We start from the raw sequence: 22,582 nt of genomic DNA, 5'->3' as shown, positions 1-22,582 counted from the left end.
CACTTAATGTGTAACACGAACACGCTACTGCTCTAAACCATCAAGTCCAGCTTTGAAAAGGGGGGGGGGGGAGAGAAACCCACACACCTTTTTGCCACCATGTCTTCTCGATTGAAGCAATTGCAACCAAAGGTGGTTCAAATACAGACAGGGTTTCCTTTTTATGTCAAAAGATTGGACAGCAACCAAAAGTAGTGTGGTACGTAATTTACTGTTAATTGGGTTAAAGCAGGACAAAGCTAAAATTAGGTGAATGCAAAGCAGGTATAGCAGCAGCAGAACATGACAAATGTAAAGAAGTTGTGGACATTGGTCTGAAAAGTGATGCAATATGTATGCATATTAGACACTGGAAAGTGATGATGCAAATTAAGACAGGACAAGCATATAGCAGGCAACAGCACATGAAAAAATAAAAACAAATTTTCTCAGTATAGAGGAGAAAAGACTCCTGTACTTTATTGATGAGACGGTGAGTAAATCAATATCCAAAAGCCAAATCGATGCAATGAGGAAACTTAAATATGTAACATCTGTGTGGGTTAAGCCTCTGCATCATTAAGCTTTCCAGAGGAACGTTCACAATGAGCCAGTTTGTGCAGATCTGCCGATCTTTGTGCTTGTGGTCCAGCTGTTGTTTAGAAATCAGGACGGTCCTTCTTCAGCTTGCTGTAGTCCATGTTGACTGTGAAAAACTGAAAAGACACACAAAAATAAATAAAAAAATAATTAGGCCCAACACCAAGATTGCACAGAAAAATGCATGCACCACCATAAATGGTTTGGGTCACTTGCCACAACAAACACGACTACATCAAGTTACACTCGTTAATGACTTGATAAGATTTGTTAACACAGGTCAGCGTTAACAAGATTATGTTTGATTAGTCCAACTAAAGAGGAATTATCCCTGGATAAGAAACTCCACCACTAAAGCTGCACAATACAATCCAAGAGTAAAACCACCTCCACTGTTAAATACATCAGAGCAGAAAAATCAAGACTGCAAGACAATTAAACATAAGGGATGCACACCTTGTACTGATCATTTGGGCCAAGTTTGTTCCAGGGCTCTGGATTATTCTTGCGATCCCAGCTGCAGAAAGAAGAGTTAAAGAGTAACTCCTAGGTACATGGCAACGAACTTGAAAATTCTCTTGTATGCAAATACGAAAAACAAACACATTTTTAATTAAGAAAACGACACATGACTTACCAGACATCAGGGTTTCTCAAGCCCAGACGGGCGAGGTACAACAGAGACATGGCTGCTCCTCCACCGATGAAGATGAAAAGGGGGATCAGCTGTAAGAGACAAAGGAAGATAAGGCATCTTATCAGCTGAGAGAAGCCTAAAGCTCTCAAGACAATGACACTCAACTACATGTTTACACTGAAAACACGCCCCTGCTCACGTAGGCAGCCTCTGGAATGAAACATGAAACGAACAGGGGCTAAAATTGGCCAACTTTAACTACCATAACTATAAAATATATACACATATTTTGTCGAAAAGAGAGGCGCTTTTGTGGGTTCTATTAATAGTTCACAAGGACTTGCTAACCCAATGTAGCCAGCTAACTAGTGGGAGCAGCTATTTAGAGGACATGAAAAGGCTCTTCGTGGCTAATAATCAACAACCATCGAATGACTAAAGTCGTGACCTTATTTAACTGAAAGTCATCAGCTGCCAGAAGGATCACTCTTAACAAATTACACAGAAAAAAATGAAAACAGAAAGACTGCTACATACTTTGATCTCTCAAAGTCAGTGCGGTCAAACGCAGAGGCTAATCAAGCTAGCACTGCTAACTGGCAACTTAGCCTAGTACCAGCCTGGGCTCTCAAAAAGATTACCCAAAATGACTTTTAACCTGAATATAGTTGCAATATACTTACAGCTGGGTGACTTCTAAGTTGTTTGCGGACTATGGCGAGCATTTTGTCGTTCCTCGCGTGCCAAGTTAACCGACTTTGTACCCAAATAAAAGGATTACGAGCAGTCTTGCCAGAACAGTGCGCAATTTAATCCTTGAGAAAGGGCGGAAGGAGGGTAGAGCAAGCACCAATAGGATGCTCACACACTGCCTGATCCAGCGTGATTAAAAAACGGAATTAATTATTACTATGTTCAGTATGCATATCGATAATTTTGTTAGTGGATATAATAAATTCCGAATAATTTCACATGGCTTAATTAATGAGCTGTTATAATGCTCGAGCTTTGATTTCCACGCAGCATTTTTAATCCGGCAAAGTCAAAGTGGTTTAAAAGCCCCAACAATTGCTTATTTTGAACAAAACAAATATTTAATATATATTCTCTTTTTCTTGAGGTCAAGAATAAAATTAACCTTCAGGACTGTCTCTGTTTGTGAAGCCTAAAAAATGTTCGTCTTAATTTAATTTGGAATACTTATTTTATGTACCTATTTACCTACTCCAATGAAAAAAAAAGTATTTTATTATTCTTATTCCCAATATTTCGTTCAAATTTTATGTGATTATTAAACAAAGAAAAGCTTAGATCCTACCGAGGTTATTGTAATTAATTAAAACTAAAATAAAAACTAGTAGATGTCGAAAAAGCTTTTTAGTTAATAAAAATAAAAAGTACACTTTTGAAAAAATATATATAAGCTAACTGAAACGATTTTGTGTACTTGAAAAAAAAAACTTAAAATAAAATGAAAAACATATCGTAACCAGCCTGATGAGGCTTTGATGAACATGTTTATTGGGACTTGTGGGTGACCTGCTTTCAGAAAGGTTTTTTTTTTTAATGTACTAGATATTCTGATTTTTTCCCTAAACATCCTCTCCAGTAGATGCTCTCCATATCCTGGAGGCCTAAAATAAAGACTTAAGCTAATAAAAACTCAATGAAAAGTAAACATTTGTAACCAAAATGAGCAAACACATTTTGGGAGCTATATTAAACTCAACTGAAGTCAAAACTCAATAAAATAAATAAATAAAAATAATTTAAAAAAAATAATTCTGGTTCCCACTGATCCAGAACAGATATTTTTTCATTTATCATCTTATACTGCACTATAAATATAAATTGTGTTTACTGTAATATGTGCAGTCAGCTATATATGTTTCCCATACCAAGACAGAAGTAGCTGTTGCTCATAATTATATCAAGCTACAGTATAAAGTCTACCTAATGTTAAATTCCCCTTTACTCTATTTAAAAAAATCTTTAATATTAGTGGCATGATAGATAACAGTAGAGACACACCATGATCATTATGATGTTTGAGAATAAATATTCAGAGTAATTCATTATGTATTTCATTATTTGCTTCTTAACTTTGTTCTAGGGAAATGAAAAGTTTCATAACTCCTTATCTTGCTCTATGGCATCTACAGAGAGCAAGGTTAGAAGGTTAGAAGTTTACATACACTCATCATGGGTATGAAAGTTATGGTAATTTAGTTTTTTTTTTAAAAAACATTTCTTTTTCGAGAGGGGAATGATTGCACAGCTTAGATCTTTAAAAAACAAAGAATTGTGGGCATAAGTTTGAATGTATTTTGGATTTTCGCTAATCCAGTGTGTCAAAAGTATACAGATACATATTCCTATATATATATAAACATATATATATATACGGCACACATTCACCCAAATCTTTTTTGACAAGGCAAAGGCCTATTAACTTCTCATCACAGAGAATGATTGGTTACAACTGGTAATTTCTCTTTGCCAGCATAAGGAGGATTCACTGGATTGACCAGTACAGAACAATGGGACACAGCTGGGTGTTCCAAAAGGATCACCAAACAATCCAAAGCACAAATCCAAAGCTGGGTTTGGAATGGATAAAGGAGGCTAGCATCAAGTTTCTGGAACAAATTCTCGACTCTATTGGAAATTTGTGCAGTATGATTAAAATCCAACTTCTTGCCAGGGAATCAAGCAGATTAAAAAAAATAAAATTCTGCCAAGAAAAGTCAAATGTTCAGCCAGAATTCTTCCAGCAGCTTGCTAATGGCTACCAAAACTGTGTGGTTGAGCTGAAACTTGCTAAACAGAACAATTCGTGTTTTTAAAAGCCATTAAAGATGTTTGTCGTACAATCATTCCACACTGGAAAAACAACAGTTCAAAGAAATAACAAAGAGTCCAAAATCATCATGACTTTCATGACCTTGATGAGTTATCATATTTTTTTAAAGTTGCTATTTTGTTTTCACTTTTGTTTTATTTGGATTTTCTCCTCACAGTTAATGTTGTTAATTTGTTGTTGAGGCCTCCCCTCTGCACTGTTATGAGTTGTAATTTTATTTTTTGAACTACAACTGTGGTATATTTAAATGCTAAATGCTACTTTCATATAATTTCCTGAGTACTTTCTCTCAAAGTGCACACAGAGTATATAATTTGCATTATACATAAATAGTGCTCATTTACTTCAAATTTATTTTAATTGAATGATAAAATAGATCTCAGATTTCACTGTATGATATTGGTGAACTATGATATTGATGTTAAGAGTTGGTTATAAAAATGTATTAATTAATCATGCTAAAGAAAACAAGAATTGGGCTTTGGACTGTGACATTTAGAGTGGGTGTAAAACTAATCTAAGTGGAAGGTTAAACCCTGAAAATGTCATCAGATTTCAATTTTTGCTATCAAATGCACTTATTAAATTATGACAGATTTAAAAATCTTGGGGGGGAAAAACACTTATGTCCCCTAAGTACTTTGAGGACCTATAACTTAACATTTCTGTAGTATGAAGGTAAAATTTTGCAGGCCTTATTTAAATACATTAAAGATTGCATATTTTGATTCTTTATTAAATATAAAGAAACAAAACAGGCTGCTGTTAACATCTCTTATCAGTGCATCCATGTTTTAACTGCAGAGTTCACTGTCAGCTATTTCTCCTCCAAACACTGCATTGATTTTCAAGACAAAACAAAACAAAACCCTGGCTATTTAGTTTTAATTGTCAGGTTTAAGGACATTTCCCTTAAGATATAATCAATATTCCAGTTTTTTATCAGTTCCATTCAAAATATTGATTATGGGGCATTTCATATTTAGAAGTCCAGTGTCCTTTCATTCCTTAGGTGCATTTCCACAATCAATGCATCTTTAAAAATATTATTTGAAGTAGAGAAAATTGTGTAAGCTACATATTATTGGAATATCGATGGGTGTTTAAATACATTTAATTGTTGGGTTTGGCTAACAAGTTTAACAAGTAGCTGGTGATTAGTGCCATGATGCAGTCAATACCATTCTAGAATGAACCGATTTGAACCAGTTTTTAAAAACTGGAAAAAAAAAAGAATAAAAATGACAACAAAATATAATAATTTCCCTTTTATGGCAAGTAATTTTCAACTTTAGAAAATAAACGTAAATACAATTTAAAAGTAAGACTGGACATAAGACAACAGGCGACATACAACCGTCTAAATTTTCATAAAGGACATTAAACTTACTAATTGTTTTCTCAGACAAACTAAATGTTACAATTACACACATTCAAGCATCCATTTGTAAACCATTTGGTGTAATTTCATGGGTTAACTGCTGGAAATGTATTTCTAAGGCCTTGTTTGGTTCAACATCAATCCAAGGCAGGTGAGCTGGTTTCAGAAACAATAAAGATTTGTCTAAATAAAATAAGGTTTACACCTGTGCACTTCAGCCAGTTCAAATTCTTCCACAAAAAGGACTGCAGGTTGTGTCACAGCTCATTCTGGACTTGATCCCATATAATGCATCTCTTCAGTATATCAACTGTACACAACAGAAGCTGGAGTTGAAAACTACAACGACTCTCTTTTAAATGCAGTAAAATATCTGACCATAGTTCAACAAGTCACAGGCACATATAGTGTGCCTGTACATGATGTCTTATGAAAATAATATACTGGCTATAGTGTTTCCAATCTAGTGTTTCTCTTCTTTTTTTCCTCATGTGCGCCAGTGTGTTTCAGTGTGTAGTCTTCTTGGGGGCTTTGCCAAATTTAGCATCCATTCCAAGACCTAAAGTGAGAAAACCAAAGATGTGAATGGAGGGAAGACACAACATCTGAACAGATATTTTATATACATTTAACCTGATGAAATGTCTTGATGCATACTCAATCATCCAGGTAAGTAAATTCCAAAAATTTGACTCTGTTCATCTGGATGTAGCGTTTTCAATGGGAGAAACGTTTTGTCACTTGGATTGAAAAGACTATGTCCAGATGAACAGAATCAACCTTTTGGAAACCTGACGAAATGGAAATCTAATATATTAAAATACGAAAGTAATATAGTTACTGACCGAGGAATACGAGAATGGTGCCAACCCACTGCATTGTAGTCATTACATTGCCAAACAAAATAACAGAGCCAAGGATGGTGAAGAACTTCCTCGTAGTTGTGACAATGGAGCAGGTCAGAGGCCCAAAGTACACAACTGTCATGAAGATGAAGGTCTGAAAAAGGAACATTTGAGCCGGTCAGTCAGGATGTCAGTCATTACTAAGTATCTATTGTAAAACACAACAGGGTGTTTCCTGTTCTTTAATATGGCATTGCTAATAATCAGTACTCGCATTGATCCACCTACCTGGCCTAAAGCACTGGTGACTCCAAACAGAAATATATTGTAAAAGATGCCCGGGTGGCGCTCTGCAAAACTCAGGAATTCCCACACTTCCCCTGTCCACAACACCGCTGAGAACAGAGAGGAACGTAACATCAACAACTTTTCAAAAACACAGTTCATTTCTGACTATCCTTGGTAAGAAAACCAGACCGAGTTCACAGTGTGAATGTACAGCACCACCAAGTGGTTCTGTACAGTATTAGCAGTTAGGTGAAATCTTAGTGTGGGGGTGTAATGAATTTGTATGAGTGGAGGTATAAGAATACCTTTGCATCTTGGGAAATACTAGACATCAAAGTCTTGCTGTGCATGTTGAAACCAGGAGTATATCTGCATTTGCACACATTTGACAACCAATAACTAAAAGCTGTTAAGGTTGCATATTGGAACTGCACTTAACGCTTACAAAAAAAACGCCATAGCTTTATAAAATGTAATTTAGCATAATAAAGTGGTTCAGGAAGGATAGAAAAACACTCCAAGACGGCAGACCCTACCAGTTAGTTAGCTTAAAAGTGATGACAGTCCTCCAGTTCTCATATAATCTTTGACCTTTTGATCTTTATCTCAGAGCCCATTAGTACCCATCCTTAAAAAACCCATCATTAAATTGTGTTTGTTTTATGTGCCTTGCTCTTCAGCATATTGTAGCAATCTGCTAACAGAACTGAGGGCTTTGAGGTGGAGGATTTCTTATCTAAAAAGATAACACTCCGCACTATGCCTTGACTGAATTAATGAGTTTTTGCCTCCTGAGGGAAAAGTGCACACATTTTCTGCTTCTAATGCAGCTGTTATTGGTTCTGTTTGAGGGTGTTTTTTTTTTAAACTTCTTGCTACCATCTACTTCATCACACCTGCTATTCATCCTGGAGCTCATGTCAGAATCCAGAATGAGAATAAAATATACCAAACTCACATTAAAATCACCTTAGGAACACAGCACTACACCTTATGGTACTTTTGTAAATGCAAAATCACCATGAGGTGATTTCACTTTGAATTGGTGTTTAAAAAGTTTTGAGTGGAAAAGCACCTGAAGAAAACTACATTAAACATAGGATATTTTGTTCTTATCTTTAATCAAAAATTTTTTGTTAATTATAAATATTATAGCACCATAAGAAATTTTCTTCAAAAGCCTTAAACCGGTACTATGCTCTTAGATAATTATTCATAAAGAAAGCTTTGAAACCATATATTCACCAGTGTTGGCAGTACTGAACCACACCAAGGTGAGTTTGCTCATTAGTGTCTCCTCTCTAGCTGCAGGTGAGCAAATCAGTGTAATGGCCGGATGTATTTTCAGTTGGAATGAGAGCCTGCATGCTCCTGACACATATTCTATTAGATGTGAGACTCACCTAGTCCCAGCACCAGACTGGACCACATGTTGATGTTCAGCATCATGTGGTTCGCACCCGTCTGGAAGCGAGCCCTCATGTGGTCCTGGGCCACACCAGTCAAACCGTCCAATGTCAGAGAGACCAGCTATGATGCAGCAAAACACAACACCGAGACGTGAGATGAAAGTAATGGGAAAGTCAAAGCACCCGTGAGGACACGAGGGAGATGCAAGCAGATGGGCAGCATATGAGGACAAATAGGTGAAATGAACAGAATATGTGTTAGCTCACCAGCAGAATCTCTCCAAAGCCAAAAATATGGTCATCACCAACAGCAGAGCTCTTGTTGGGTTTATAGAGAAAAAGAGCAACACCGCTCACAATCAGCAACACACACAGGTATTTAGCCAGTGGATACTTCTTCCTCAGTATTGTCACACCGAGGATCATCACTGCAAGGACACAATAACAGAAATATGAAGCCGATTGATACCAGCCTGGACAGCGTGTCAAAACTTCAGCCCTGAGAGTGAAACATATGGAAGGAAACAGAATTCAAGCGATAACCAAGCTGTGAGGGGTGAGAGTTAACCTTCATGTATAAACAGGACATACTGTAATATGCAAAGCAGGCTCTCAGCTCCACATGCCTAAGAAGAATATTCAAACTAAATGTGTCCCTAATCTGTAAGAAAAGACCTCAGAATCACTCGTGTTTGTTTGGTAGCCTACACTTTAAAAAAAAAGTAAATAATTTGACTTTGTATATTTCCTCATACACACCCTGCATACTGTACACTTTCTGAATTAGTCAGTACAGACAGACTGTTGTCTACGGAAACAAAGGTAAGCAGTGACAAAATATTATGTAAATGATATGGTGAAAGAAAGCACTTTAAAAAGCAACACTACAACACTTATTTTTGTTCGATTTACCTGGTATGGGTTTGCAGGATTTCCCCAAAACCTATCAAACAAAAATGCAGTTATAGAATATGCAAGGCTCAAGCACAAATACACATACAATGAAAAAAGAAAAACACATAACCAGTTACTGTTGACCCATTTAAATAGGGCATACTCACCTGGGTGGGATAGTTGACATATTGAAGGGCAGAGTTACTGGACACCATGGCTCCAAGATAAGAGAGCGAGCACAGGCCATAGAGCCAGCTCTTCGTGTGATCTGGCTTGGAGCTCTCAAAAAACTGGATCACTAATTATTAAAAGAGAATTAAAGAAAAAAGTTCACAACATTACATTATTTTAAATATTAGGCAGAGAAGTTAACATACAAGAGATTCGACTGGTGTTGTTCTCAGGTGTTTCCTAGCAGAGTCAGTGGAGTCTTTTAACCACTGTTATTAGTTTTTGTGTGCATTTTGTGCAGCACATACTCACAGATCTTTGCAAAGACACAACTGATGATGCACTGGATGAAGACCAGCGTACGGGCGAATCTGAACTTCTCGTGACCATAATCACCTCGAGTGCTAGAAAACAGAGAGCAACAGCATGTTGAACACAACAGACCCGTCTTGGCAGGAGCATGCAAATAGCTAGGTTAAACATCTGAGTGGTTTCATGTGTCTCCTAGCTGTGAAAAGGGCATTCAGAAAAGGAGAGTGAAAGAGGGGTGTGGTGAGGGTAGCAGTCTGTTAGTGGACCAAAAGTTTTTTCAGCAGCTGTCTTGCTTGAGTACTTGGTGTCAGTTTGCAATTGTTTTTAGTGGGCTAATCTGAAGATAATATGTCCATATTCATAACAACATGTAATAACATGTAATAAAAGTCAGACATTGGTTTGTAGAAGTGCCGCTTCACCTCACATGGCATTTTCAAGTCATCATTTTGAAACCAGAGAGTATTCCTGTACCCTTTGTTGACAGCATACCATCTGTGTCCTTTCTCAGTATGTGAAAGAGAACACAGGCAGAGCTCTGCTTACTTTACATAAGCCAGACTGCAGATTTTAAAGTTGCATGTATAGGAGAAACAGTATACATGAAACTAAAATGTCTCTTTTGCAAAAACTTATGCCTGAACCAGTAAATCTCTGAGATTTTTAAATATACTCCCCAAAAAAGAAAAACAACGCAAAAACAAAAGTCTGTGTAATGCAGAATTTTGCTTTTAAGATAGACTAAAAATAAAAAAATTATTCTTCAGAGAAGAATTTTTCCAGATGTCTTATTCTTTTGCATATTTCTCACACACGTTTCATTTCATCAAACAAATTTTAATATTAGTCAGCGGTAACCAGAGAAAACCATGATTTAATTTATTAAGGCAAAAAGAGCCAAACCTGTGTGAAAAAGTAATTGCGCCCATTTATCGTTAAACCACAAGTTAACTCTGATTACCGCAGTTTGAAAGCTGAGCCCAGTTTCACTAGTCACACCCAGGCCAAACCCGTTGAATAAAGAAATTGCTTAAATAGATCCTGTCTGACAAAAGATCAACTTTTTAGAAAGTTTGAATCCCATCTTATCTGATGTAAAACTAACACATCATAACAGCAGCAGTCAAACATGGTGGTGGTAGTGTTATGACCTGAGGCTGCTTCATGATCAGAACAACTTGCTCTAATTGATGGAACCGCAAATTTTGCTCGACCAGAAAATCCTCATAGAGAATGTCCAGCCATCAGTTTGTGCCCTACAGTTTAAGTTCACTTGGGTTAAACAGGAAGACAATAATCTGAAACACACCAGCAAGTCCACCTCAGAGCTGCTAAAAGCTGCTAGTCAAAGTCCAGACTTAATTCAGATTGACCTGAAACAGACATTCATTTTCAAAAAACCATTTAATGTGGTCAAACCAATTCTACAAAGAACAGTGAGGAAAGCAATATCTGCCCTACAGTGACATAAAGGAGTCATTGCCAGTTATCACAAATACTTGATTACAGTTCTTGTTACCAGGGTTGGCACAACCGCTTATTAGTTTTAGGGGGTAATTACTTTTGCAGAGCCCGGTAGGGTTTGATAGCCCCCCCTTTAATAAATTAAATAACAAGTTAAAAAATGACGGTTTATATTTACATGGGTCATCTTTGTCTAATAGTGAAATTTAGGTGTGACAAATATGTAAGAATAAATCAATCAATCAAAAAGGGGGGATACTGCTGCAGTACTGTATTTAGTTTTACTTAACAGATCTGGAGATCTACAAAGACAGTGCTTCAGGTCATATGCTCATATGATTACGATTATGAGAACTGTGATTTTTTTTCTAAAGACAAAACTATAACCAAACTCCAACTAAAATTTTAATGTATGCATAGCAATATTAAAGCGGCAGCTTTTTGAAGGGAGTTTTGGTTCACAGCAGCATAACAATGTCTCTAGTTTAGCTTCGTTACTTGTTACTTACATCGTCTCTTGCAATATTCCGTAATAAAAGTAGCACACGAAGACTCCGAAGAAGCAAACGATGAACCGTAACCTCATATTGTCCCACAGCCAGGCGGGCTTCCCAGCTCCCTTTCCCGCTGCCATGCCGTCGTCGACCACCCCGGGAATGTTAACCGACACCACCGCTCCACTTCCCGCTCCTCTCGCTCCGACCTCTCGCTCCACTATAGCCGCTATCACGAGCCCGGAAATGGCGCTCGCGTGTTTACGTTGGCTGTGGATTATGCACCAGCTGGAAGACTTGGTGATATATCGCAGTAAATCTTATTTGCCGGAGCTTTCCAACTCTTGTCTTGAGATTCGAGTATCATGCCATAGTTGGTTGCCCTATATCACCCCAGACAGAAGGGCCTTCTAGCTGTGCAGCTGCTATATTAAAAGCATCCCGTTTTTCACACCCGAGTAACGGTAAGAATGTGCCGCTCGGGTTTTCATTGGGGAAATTAAAACCTGCAATTAGCAGGAAAAGTTATCTTCTAAAAGGACCCATTAGGTGTCAGCACCTGAGCCTGTACGCTTATATTAAGTTTAATAAAACTACCCTGAGTCATACAGGCATAATAACGTGTTTAATATACGCCGCTCCAATCCTGCAAACAAAACGCTGCCTCTTCTGTGATCGTTTGGTGTTCGCGTTAACCTTTAATGGTTAGTCGTGACTTGAGGCAGCTATTTAAAAAGCCGAGGTCCTTTCTTGAAAATGTCGCGTGCCCTTTTGTCGTCCTAGGATGTGGATTAAATTCATTGGTCCGTGTAAGAACTATGGAGCCGCTTTAAGCCAATCACAAAGCTGATTTGGCAAAGGAGGGAGGGTTTAGATTTAAAAGCCCACAGACACACGTGTCAAATGCAGACACGACAACAAAAAATAACCACAGGAATTATAATTACCGTAGAAGGCATTTTAACGCCCCCAAAACAATTTTCTTTTATTGTTTTCTACACAGGCAACAGCACAGGTAACAGTAACTGCTATCACGTAAAAAGAATACCAAAAAAAAAAAAAGAAAAAAGGCTGAAAAATTCTTCGTTGACGTTTACTCCCCATTTATCATGTAGGTCATTTATTATGTTGAAAAAACACAACTGAATAATAATTCAATCAAAGGGAAGTCAAGCTCTTCACTAACACTGTGGTCTAAACTCCAGGGTTCAAAAAAGGCTCAAACTGACAAACACTGCGACCTGCTCTAGTTATTAAAAATAGTTTGGTTATAACAAAGCCCCCTGTAGGCAAATAAAGCTACAAAATGTCTGCTTATAAAACAGCACAAGTCAGAACAGTGAAAACAGAAGCAGTATCGTGTGCTTCTTATAAGGACATAAAAATATGTATCTCCCTTGAAACACATCTGTAGAAAAGTAGGACATTGGAAACTTTAAGCCAAAAATATTTCAAACAGAGATATATATATATATAAAATTCAACAAATATTTTGTTTTTCATCAGTTAACCCTCACAAATTAAGCTGGATGTTTATCTAAAATCAACAATACTCGACTACAAAACCCATCAATTGTTTGGATAGTAAGAAGGCAAAACCTGTACCAGTGTGTGTTCTAAGTGCTAGGGTTTTTGACAGTAAATTCTCACGTTTCAAGATGAAAAATAAAAGCATCCCTTCTAGACTGCGGTCTCTAACTAGAACAATTTTAATGCAAAAGAATGATTTAATAAACGCAAGTATTTATAAAGCTTTTCAAGCATTTCCACAACTTAAATCCTGCAGTCTAATCCATGCCTCATACGGTTGAATACTAGGACAGTTTAAGTGCTGATGAGGTAAATATCAGCTGAATCAAAGCTTCCTGCAGGTGGAAAAAAAACATAAAAAAAACCAAAACAAAAGATAAAGCGGGCAGAATTTAGGCCACATTTATTCTAAAGTATGACAGCAACAAATCTTCACAGTCACAAAGGTTATTTTGATCACAGTGATGATGGCGTGTTACAGCAGTGATGCAACACTGTCCATTGTCACGATGCATTAAAAAAATATATATATATCACATCCAGTTTCTGCTTGTCCTGGCAGTGCAATGTGGTTCAGTCCTGAGAGACTCTGCTCAGATATCCACCTACTGCATGCCCAGGTGCCTGGTAGGAGAGGCCTGACCTGAGCAGCCAGTGACGGGAGATACCGACAGGCCACGAAAGAGGAGGTCCATGGAGGGCAAGAGGGGCTTCAAAAGACTGACCGGGCAGAAAGCTGAGCCTCCGTGGGGGGTGAAGTTGACTTTATTGGGGTCAGGGCAGGATGACTGGAGGAGAGTCTCATCCTGATAGGCAGAGCTGTAGATGGAGAGATAGAAGCATGAACCCCCATACTGCAACACAGCATCCACGGCTTTATATGTAGTTACATATTTATAGCACCATAATAACAACTTCTACAACCCTTCAATTCCATTAAATCATTCAGTGAAAAGTAACTGTCACACAAGATCAGAAGGTTTCAAGTGTGCACTGATATTCTGACAAGACTAATTTAAGCTGTTTTCTTCAAAAGTGTATAAATTAGCTTATTTTCTAAGGTTGTCATAATGCATTGAGCCGCATAGTTGATTTAACACACATTTTTAGGCCAGGTGTCCTTTCTGATGTAACCTTCTCATTTATCCAGACTTGGGACTGCTCCAAGGCAGATACTGACTCGTGACCTCCTGAGGCTGGGTTTGCGTTTCCTCCGAGTTGTGACCTTTGGGCATTAGGCAATTTTGCTAATCAACACACTATGGAATCCCACAAATGTGTAGGATAAAATGCTTTTTCATCTGTTTCTGCTGATATAGTGACTGGAGATTTTTCTACAGAATATCAAATAAGGATGCCAATATTATTGCAATTAATGTGCCACAAATAATAAGTCATCCTAATTCGGTAACACAATCAAGGCTTCATTTTTCCTGTATATTTCATACTTAGTGACAAACAGAATTAACAGATGAAAACGTGGCATATAGGGAACCAATCTAAACTCAGATGGTGTCATAATTTGATAGCAAGTACAGTGTGCAAATAACATCATCTTACTTAAATAATCATAGATTATATATGCATTTATGTCTCTAGATAACTATGTCCTCCTTAACGGGTGGGCCAATCTCAACAAAACTTTGTATAAATATCACCACACATATAGGAATTATTATCATCTATATGTTTTTTTTTAAGGAAAAATTTCCTATAAATCCAAGTTCTTTCTATTTGTATATACATTATGTTTATATAATGATTCCCCTGCAAATGCAATGTTACGGCCTCAGTTTGTACTTGTTTCACGTGTCACGTGGCTTAATGTAAATAAGTTACATTTAAAAACAAATCCTCCTTGGAGACCTCTCAGACTGGAAGAGACTGGAAAAATGGCATAAATTTCATCAAAGTGGTGGACACTTGGTGCTCAACCTGGAAATGTTAAATTCATAAGGGACCACATGTAAATGCATAGCAAGCTGTTACAAAAATACACATAAATAATAAATTTGTATAAAACTTTTGCAACATTATTTGTCATTACTGGCTCCAAGATTACAACGTGTGCCTTTTGTCTTGTGATCTGAACTTGATTTGGAGTGGTAATGACATCCTGTTTTGCTCTGATGGTACTTGTGGGAGGGGTTTAGTTGGGTACAAAAGTAAATTTGTGGTATAGAAAGTAGGAAATAATTGCATGATATGATCTATGCATGATGCTTTGGTGTACTTACACTGCTTCCTCACACACTCGAACTCGCTCACAGCCTTCTGGCGGTTCGCGCTGAAAAGAGTAGGTTTTGTTGGGACGAGGCGAAGAGGAGCAGGCCTGCAGCAGAGGAGGATCCAGTGCAAATGAAGGAAGCGATGCTGATGGAGAGGGACACAAGATCTCATAGTCCACAGGCTCTGCATAAAGAGAGAGAGATTTTCTCTAACAATACCAGAATTAAAGCAAATCTCTGTCTGTAGTATTATTATTTTTCAAAAATATATCCATTTATGGTTTAATAAAGCACTGCAAAACAGGAAATGTAAGCCTGTCTAACCTGGCTCTCCCATGGTGCAGGGAGATTGGGATGGGGATAAAAGTGATGGATTCAAAGGACAAGGTGAACCTGAAGGTGTCAGAAGTGACGTATCAAGAATACAAGGGGACTGAGAAGGAGAAAGAAGGGAAGGATCCAGTGGCCCCGGTGAGGGGTCACTCTGAGAGCCACTGCTGCATCTCTGGGCAGGGGCGGGAGCTCTGTGGCCATCTGGGATATCCAAAATCTGTGAAATTTAGAAGCAAATAAATGAAAATTTAGCATAATAACACTGAAGTGAATGTGAATAACGATCCTTTTCTTTTTTTCATGTCAGTATGGACCAAAATCTCTGAGGAATGTTTCCAGCACCTTGTTGAATCTTTGCTATGAATAATTAAAACAGTTCTGAAAGCAAAAGGCGGTCCACCCTGGTATTAGCAAGGTGTAACTAATGAAGTGACCAGTGATGAAATATGGCACACAGATATTTTGATGAGAAAAGCAACTGCACTATAAATTGGTTGATACTGGTAGTTCTTATAACCTTTTGATATTAAAACCTTTCTGGTTTTACGTATAAGCAAGTTTCAGTGCCCTAACCTCATGCTGATCGTCTTGTTTTTCACACACAAACACTTCCTCCAGCTCTAAGTTGAGGCCCTCGACGCTCCGTCGCAGCCGTGGAGCAAGTCTGTTCAGCGGCATCAGCGGCATCGTCTGAGGAGAAACGAGTATAATACGGACAAATTTTGAGGTAGCCTAAGCCTGATTATCTGGTTTTTCACTATTGCAATTGTTAATAGTGCATGTGAACAGTACAGAGTGATATGCTCGTTTCAAACTGTCTTTCAGAGACAGCATGGCAGTAGCACGGCAGACTTGATGACAGCCAGTACTAAAAAAAGAAGTGTTTTTTATATCCCTGTTACCAAGCTCCTCCTCGTCTGCCTGTGGAACACAGTCTGGCATTGGGAGCAATCATGAAAACTTTGTTGTATGTGTCCTTTAATATCCTAATTGGACAAAAGGCTACCTGAGTGACTCCTGCTGCATGACCTGCAGGCAGGGGGTGGGGGGGGAGCTCGCATCCTGCTGAGGGAGGGACATGGCGGGAACGCTTCTGCAACTGGTGTCTCAGCTTGGCCACCTGAGGGCAGAGTGGAGAGAAAAATGATTCAGGGGTCATTGTGATTCATTCAAGGTTAAGGTTCAAAGTTTGCCCTGAAGGAACCCTTTTGTTTCAGGCTATCAATGGGAGGCCAAAGAGAAGAAGAGTGTGGGTATGTGAGAGAAATAGAAGAAATGATTCATTAACTGCTTTAGTGTATACAATACTTGCCTCCCTTAGGTGCTCTGCACTGCCCCAAGAAGCTGAGCGCTTGTGCCCACCAGCACTTCGTCTTCCCCGGGTTTCCTCTGCCCAGGAACTTGGAGTCTTAAAAAAAAAAAAAAAAAAAAGGAAGAGAGAGAGCATATATAAATAAGGCATCCAGTGTTTTGCCTGACATGCTGTTGAGGGGCTCTGGTAGAAAATGGCCTAATTGGCAGTAATTCTGGCTGTCAGAAAGGGCGACCTTTTTGGAGACCCACTCTATTTTTTTTTTTTTGCCAAAACCAGCAAACTCCATTCGACACTCGTATGCACAACACTTAAGTTGAGCCCCACAGCTGTCTTGCACACCTGCCCCACAACAGCTGTACAGCGGAAGGCGACAAGAAACCACTATGAGCTGCAAAACAGCCCGGCTTACACTCTCATAAAAAAACATCCAAACCACATCAGTGTAAAAACTATAAATACAGTGCATTCAACACCTCAGTGCACTTACACACACAAATAAGTTATTTGTTGTTATTCACAAAGTCACACACTGTTGAGGAAAAACAAAAAGCAGCCAGCAAGCAGACTTTTTAGTGCACTTCTTCCTTTGTCAGTCACAACTCTGTAACATCCTTTTTACTCCTATATCCGTACCGATTTCTTCACATTGACTCTTGATCTTCTACCAGTGGGAGCTGGGTTGTTTGCTGCTGACTGTTGGTTGTATGCAGTAGACTGGACATTCATCATCACACGGGTCAACTTAAGCAACAGGATCCGATACTCTAGGTTCTGGTGCCTCCACGTTTAGGGTCAACTGCTTCACACACTTTCAAAGAATCTGATCCACTCCCTGGTGTCCAGTCTATTCATAAGCCACTCACAGGCAACCATGCACCGTGACTGCATTGTGAATTTCTGTCCCCCGAAACACAAGGTGCTCGGCCTCACAGCTCAGGGAAGTCTTACTGGTGCCATTACTGCCTGTAGAAAAACACCGACATCATCTCCTCTTCAGTCGACTCATACGTACTCTGTCGCCAGGCTAAATAAGTCCGAAAGCAGCATGAGTCAGTCATACAGTGGCATTGGTGTAGAGTTACGGCTACCAACCTCCCCCACCATCCAACATCAAAAACCCCACCCTCCCCAAAACATGGACAAGGGATCATGGAACACGAACCTATAAAAAGACCCCAAGGTACCAAAGCACTTGGTCTCCATGGCTAATATTTCCAGCTTGAGGCACTGATTAAAATGTGCTTGGTATTTATTTTTTTAATATAGTGAACAAGGTGGAAAAAAATATTATTTCCTTTACATTTTGGGCTAATTCTATAAAAAAAAAAAAATTCTTCATTTATGCAGAACCTCAGATTTAAGAAGTCCCAATCAGAGAGTTTTCATTTTTAAAGGTTACTATATTTAACTGCTGCTACTTTAATAGGTCAAATTAAAGAAAACTCTAATGAGATCTGCAATCTCAACAACTATTGAGTGTGTCAAGATCATTTTTAACCACCAAGGTGATTAAAAGTTAGTTAGAGAGGCAAGATTGAGATGGTTTGGACGTGTGCAGAGAAGGGCCAGCGGACATATTGGACAAAGGATGTCGAAGATTTGGGAAGACTACAGACGATTCATGGATGTAGTGAAGGAGGACATGGTGTGACAGAAGAGGAAGCAAAGAATAGGGTGAGATGCTGGCTGCTGTGGCAACACCTAAAGGGAGCAGTCGAACGAAGATGAGGATGACGAGGATGAGATTCCATCAGCTTTGTGCTAATTAGCAAAATGCTAAAACATTGTTGACTGTCAGCATGTTAATATAATGTTAGCATTTAGCTCAAAAACAAGCCAACAAAACTCAAAGAGCTGCAGGCACTAATTCAGACTAAAATCAAATGTAATTGCCTCAAACATTTAATTGATTAATTGGTTGCAGTTACTTTCATTTGATTCACTAAGTGATTATTCTAACACAGACTGGAATAAAAAGGTGCAGTAGTGTGCAAAGTAAAGAATGAAGTAACACCAAACAACTAGTCATATCATCTGACATAATGCAGAGGAACTATGGCAGAAGGAGGTGCTGGGTGGGGTGCTGCTGAGTACGTGTTAGTGTGGTTTTTGGGGAGTGCTGGGGGATGGGGTGCCTGTATAATGAGGTCAGGAGGGGCCTGTGTCTCACAATGGAGGCAAAGGGGGTTCGTTCGGGTTTAAACTGTGTCAGGAGAGAAGACGAAGCTTGCGGAGCTTGGCGATGTTACTCCAGGCTTTGTGCACTAGTTAGGAGCAGATACAGTCGGGGGGGGGGGGAGCAGCGAGGGAAGAGAAGCAGATTTTTTTTTTTAAAAGAAGAACAAAAACGAGTATTTCCAGTTGGCTGCCTTCCACCCGCCGCGCCGAACTGGAACCACCAGACACCTGCAGAGCTAACATCAGATATCTTGTCCTCTATAGAAATCGTTAACATCCAGGAGAAGCACAGCACACACAAGTTTGCCTTTTATGCAATTGATTCAACAGGTTCACACTGTGTTCCTGCACTAACAGAAGCACTGGTACAGAACAAACTGGGATTAATTGAGACCAAGCTCATTCGATTATAGCAACTCCATCACAGTATCATAGCAGATTTGGGGGTTTCGGGATATATTAATCATTACCTGCGTGGCTTTATCATTGACACAGCTAACTACCGCCCCGTCTGCCTCTTTGGGCCACTGCCCCTGGAGATAGGGTCCGACAATCGCATCCAAAGAAAGAGTTCGGCGGATGGTGGGTTTTGGTGGACGAGCCGTGGTTCTGTCTGCTGTGGAAACAGAGAAAATAGAAAGAAGCCAGGGGCATGTTGAGACTGTGTAAGCTTCCACTCAGTACATGTCGAAACTGTTTCTGTGCTGAAGAGGGATTGAACTCCTGCCTGTGTAATCATGTTTAGCCTTCAGTAAGACACTGTATTGGACATGTAAGTGTAAATAACTCTTTAGCCCCAGTGGCAGTTGCTCACAGCCTCCTTCCTTTCCATAAGTGTGCAGACCACAGGGCTGTGTGAGTGTAACAAGTGTGTATGTGTGCGTGTTGGCAGCGTTTTGTATCTCTGGCAGGTGTGGACCATGCCTTTGACCTGGAGCAAAGCCATCCAGCTACACAACGCTGGCAACACTCACCACAGCCAGCTAGTACATTTACAACTAATCCAAAAGCACACCCACAGTATGTTGTCATCAGCCCATGCTGCAGGGCAGACAGGACACATAAATAACATGCAGATGTGAGTTTTGTGGATACAGTGAAAGAACAAGCACTCAAAGTAAAACAAAGAGGTCTTTAAAGCTGCTGCTGTGTTAGCATGAAGCATGCAGCAGGAATCCCACAGGTCAGAGTGCTAAGGGGCAGCTGAGTGTCTAAATAACATTATGAGAACAGTGTTATGTTTCAGGGCTAGCAGCCTTCATTGTTGACTTAGCACGTTGGAATTGTGCTCTTTTGAGCACAATCCAAGTAAAACGGCTGGTGCATAGTTAGGCACACTGAAACAGTTCATGCCCTGGCTTTGGGTGAGAAGCATGGTCGTCTCTTGTATTTGCTTCTTAAATATTCTTCCTGCTTTTCTTCAGTGTGCTGTGGTTCATTAATCATTCAGTGTATGAATAGCTGGTCCTGGTGTTACATGCTTTCCCTCTAGAGCTCCAATTAACAGTTCTAGAGACTTCTGGAAGAATCTTTACAAAGGTGCACTGATTAAACTGCAGAGTACTTTGAGGAATTGAAAAATAATGCATTTCCTATTAAATATGTCAGAAAATAGCAACTATTCCCCCACCACAAATTCACAGTTTTGTCTTACCAGCTTTTCAAAATATAAAAATATGCAGTTTTTAAATGACAAGAACAACTTAATTCATCCACGATAAAAACAGCAGCAGGGTCAGTTTTCATTAATCACCCAGCAATTCATGTTTAATGATTAATCACTCTGGCTCAGTTCCCCTTTGTGATGATACACAGTCAATATTTTTGCTTGAATAAAATCCACTATATATCAAAACCACAAAACATTAACCCTTTGCCCCACTGGGTCACATTTCTAAGGAATAATGATGATTAAGTGATGCACAATCAAACTTTTCAGCTCTGGACCACATGGAAGTGAATGCAGATTCAAGCCCCCTCCTCCTGAGTGTGTATTTACCCGTCTTGACCTCTCTGCTGAGGAGAGCTGAGCCCCTCTGGAGCTGGTATGGGACTGTGGCTCTAAGGGGCTGCAGGCTGGGGTTGCTGCACCCCCGAGGCGCTCCTCCACTTCGGCTCGACATCCCCCCACTTGGCTCCCACAGCCGAGCGCAGCTTATGAAAACAGTCGTCCCTGCTTTTCTTTTTCCTCGTCGTTCACTGCAGCTCTCACGGGCTTTCTCACTGAGCGCGCTCACTTCATCCACACTGATGATCCAAAGCTCTGATCGGGCCTCTGGATGGAGAAACTACTCGAGCTTTCTTTTGTGATGTTGACCATGATGTTTGCTGCCTCACTGCTTAGTTTCGGGAAGAAGAAAAAACACGCGTGTTAAGTGAGCTTTGCAGTTTAACGCATTATACCAAACTCCGTATTATTCTTCATGCTGCAGAGTGAAAAGGGCACCAGCAGAGTCTGAGTGGTCCTGTGTCACATTGCTGCTTGTTTCCCTTGTCTGCAAAGTGACAACACAACTACTCAACCTGTGCAACTATCTCGTGCAGCATGTAATTCCAAGGGAGGATGATGTGGTTGGTTGCTGCAGAATATTACTGAGCACTTATTGGCCATCACATCCATCTGTCTCCTAAAAGGAAAGCCACCGCCCCCCCAAGCATTAAAAAAAATTGAAGCTCCCACCCACTTTGTTGAGATTTTTTTTCCTTCACTATGCGGGGCATGCGCCATCCCCTCCTCCCTTTAAAATCCACGTACAAACCTAAATCTATTCACAGGGTGTACGTGTGGCTGTGTGTGTGAGCCTTTGTGGTCTTTCAAAGAAAGTTCAGGGACCGCTAAAGGTCACTGCAGGGGTTCAAGGGATCGAGGGCAATTTTCTCTATTATATCAGAATAAAGCAATGGCACTGAAGTAACCTTAGAGCAACGTGCTTGTAGGTTTTGCAAGTTGGTAATCCTCCACAGGCTTAAGCAGAAATAGACAAATTAAAGTAATATTTTATTTGATACAATATTCCTAACAGATATTTTCACCATTCTTTTTTTCCTTCTATAAAAAACGTCTTCAACACAAGAACCAGGATTCGGGTTTGTGCACTGTTTACATGATTTTGAACTATTTGCTTGGATTTTTCATTTTTATTCTATCATAACCACAAAATATAGTTGAAATAATCCATAATTCCTGCCAGAGTTATAATTAAAATGTATAATTTCTTGTGGAATGCAGTTAATCATAGAGGAACATCTGCACTATTCAGTATGACTGATGTGCCAAATGGGAGCATCTACAGACTAAACAAATGATATGAACACGTTTTTATTTATGCTACATAGATGCAAATTATAATAATATACTTTTAAAGACCTTAACATTAAGTTAATGAGCTACTTAAAAAGTCCCTGCAGGCATTGTTTGTTCCCAGCAATATGTCCTGGCAGCATAACAAAAGCACAGGAAGCTTGCTGAAGGGCTGAGAGGTTCCTGTGAACTGATGAGGATTATGCTTGTAATGTTGAATTATTGCGTCAGGGAAAATAACATAGACAAAAATTAATCACTGGGTGTGTAGCTGTTTGACAACTCCATATTTCAGTGACGTAGATAGAATTTTTCACAGAGTGACTGCTGGAGGATTGTGGTGCCCTCTGAAAAAACAAA

The 22,582-nt window shown here is 39.3% G+C and overlaps 3 protein-coding genes across 4 annotated transcripts; all 3 read right to left on the bottom strand.

Moving 5' to 3' along the window:
- Positions 1 to 423: 423 nt before the first annotated feature.
- Positions 424 to 2,237, bottom strand: coxfa4a (cytochrome c oxidase associated subunit FA4 a). Its single transcript, XM_026163650.2, has 4 exons — positions 1,900 to 2,237; positions 1,217 to 1,305; positions 1,036 to 1,096; positions 424 to 695 (listed from the first exon to the last, which is right to left on the bottom strand). Exons 1-4 carry the CDS (start codon positions 1,939 to 1,941, stop codon positions 639 to 641), a joined length of 249 nt encoding a protein of 82 aa, XP_026019435.1. The 5' UTR covers positions 1,942 to 2,237; the 3' UTR covers positions 424 to 638.
- A 3,095-nt stretch (positions 2,238 to 5,332) lies between these two features.
- On the bottom strand, positions 5,333 to 11,882 carry slc35b1 (solute carrier family 35 member B1). Its single transcript, XM_026164224.2, has 9 exons — positions 11,353 to 11,882; positions 9,380 to 9,471; positions 9,064 to 9,194; positions 8,915 to 8,945; positions 8,270 to 8,430; positions 7,997 to 8,123; positions 6,594 to 6,700; positions 6,306 to 6,459; positions 5,333 to 6,019 (listed from the first exon to the last, which is right to left on the bottom strand). Exons 1-9 carry the CDS (start codon positions 11,475 to 11,477, stop codon positions 5,967 to 5,969), a joined length of 981 nt encoding a protein of 326 aa, XP_026020009.1. The 5' UTR covers positions 11,478 to 11,882; the 3' UTR covers positions 5,333 to 5,966.
- A 398-nt stretch (positions 11,883 to 12,280) lies between these two features.
- On the bottom strand, positions 12,281 to 21,441 carry fam117aa (family with sequence similarity 117 member Aa). 2 transcript variants are annotated; one of them, XM_026164221.2, is made up of 8 exons: positions 20,921 to 21,441; positions 19,392 to 19,537; positions 16,741 to 16,836; positions 16,435 to 16,548; positions 16,002 to 16,118; positions 15,420 to 15,645; positions 15,105 to 15,279; positions 12,281 to 13,686 (listed from the first exon to the last, which is right to left on the bottom strand). In XM_026164221.2, exons 1-8 carry the CDS (start codon positions 21,042 to 21,044, stop codon positions 13,473 to 13,475), a joined length of 1,212 nt encoding a protein of 403 aa, XP_026020006.1. In that variant the 5' UTR covers positions 21,045 to 21,441; the 3' UTR covers positions 12,281 to 13,472. The 2 variants fall into 2 exon arrangements, with proteins under 2 accessions (XP_026020006.1, XP_026020007.1); XM_026164222.2 differs by having other exon boundaries at positions 19,392 to 19,534; positions 20,921 to 21,435.
- Positions 21,442 to 22,582: the final 1,141 nt, after the last annotated feature.

Source organism: Astatotilapia calliptera, chromosome 4 (assembly GCF_964374335.1).
Source record: "Astatotilapia calliptera chromosome 4, fAstCal68.1, whole genome shotgun sequence".
NCBI lineage: Eukaryota > Metazoa > Chordata > Actinopteri > Cichliformes > Cichlidae > Astatotilapia > Astatotilapia calliptera.
This window is presented reverse-complemented; position numbering and strand designations above follow the sequence as displayed.

Excerpts from the sequence above, each read along its gene's own strand:
- coxfa4a (XM_026163650.2), bottom strand. The coding sequence starts at position 1,941 with ATGCTCGCCATAGTCCGCAAACAACTTAGAAGTCACCCAGCT. Across the intron at positions 1,097-1,216 it reads TTGAGAAACCCTGATGTCTG|CTGGGATCGCAAGAATAATC; the intron begins GTAAGTCATGTG and ends TTCTTTCTGCAG. Across the intron at positions 696-1,035 it reads GCCCAAATGATCAGTACAAG|TTTTTCACAGTCAACATGGA; the intron begins GTGTGCATCCCT and ends GTGTCTTTTCAG.
- slc35b1 (XM_026164224.2), bottom strand. The coding sequence starts at position 11,477 with ATGGCAGCGGGAAAGGGAGCTGGGAAGCCCGCCTGGCTGTGGGACAAT. Across the intron at positions 8,124-8,269 it reads GCTTTGGAGAGATTCTGCTG|CTGGTCTCTCTGACATTGGA; the intron begins GTGAGCTAACAC and ends GCTGCATCATAG. Across the intron at positions 6,020-6,305 it reads CACCATTCTCGTATTCCTCG|GTCTTGGAATGGATGCTAAA; the intron begins GTCAGTAACTAT and ends TTCTCACTTTAG.
- fam117aa (XM_026164221.2), bottom strand. The coding sequence starts at position 21,044 with ATGTCGAGCCGAAGTGGAGGAGCGCCTCGGGGGTGCAGCAACCCCAGC. Across the intron at positions 16,549-16,740 it reads GTGCAGAGCACCTAAGGGAG|GTGGCCAAGCTGAGACACCA; the intron begins GCAAGTATTGTA and ends CTCTGCCCTCAG. Across the intron at positions 13,687-15,104 it reads CGAGTGTGTGAGGAAGCAGT|CTCTGCCTATCAGGATGAGA; the intron begins GTAAGTACACCA and ends CTCCATCTACAG.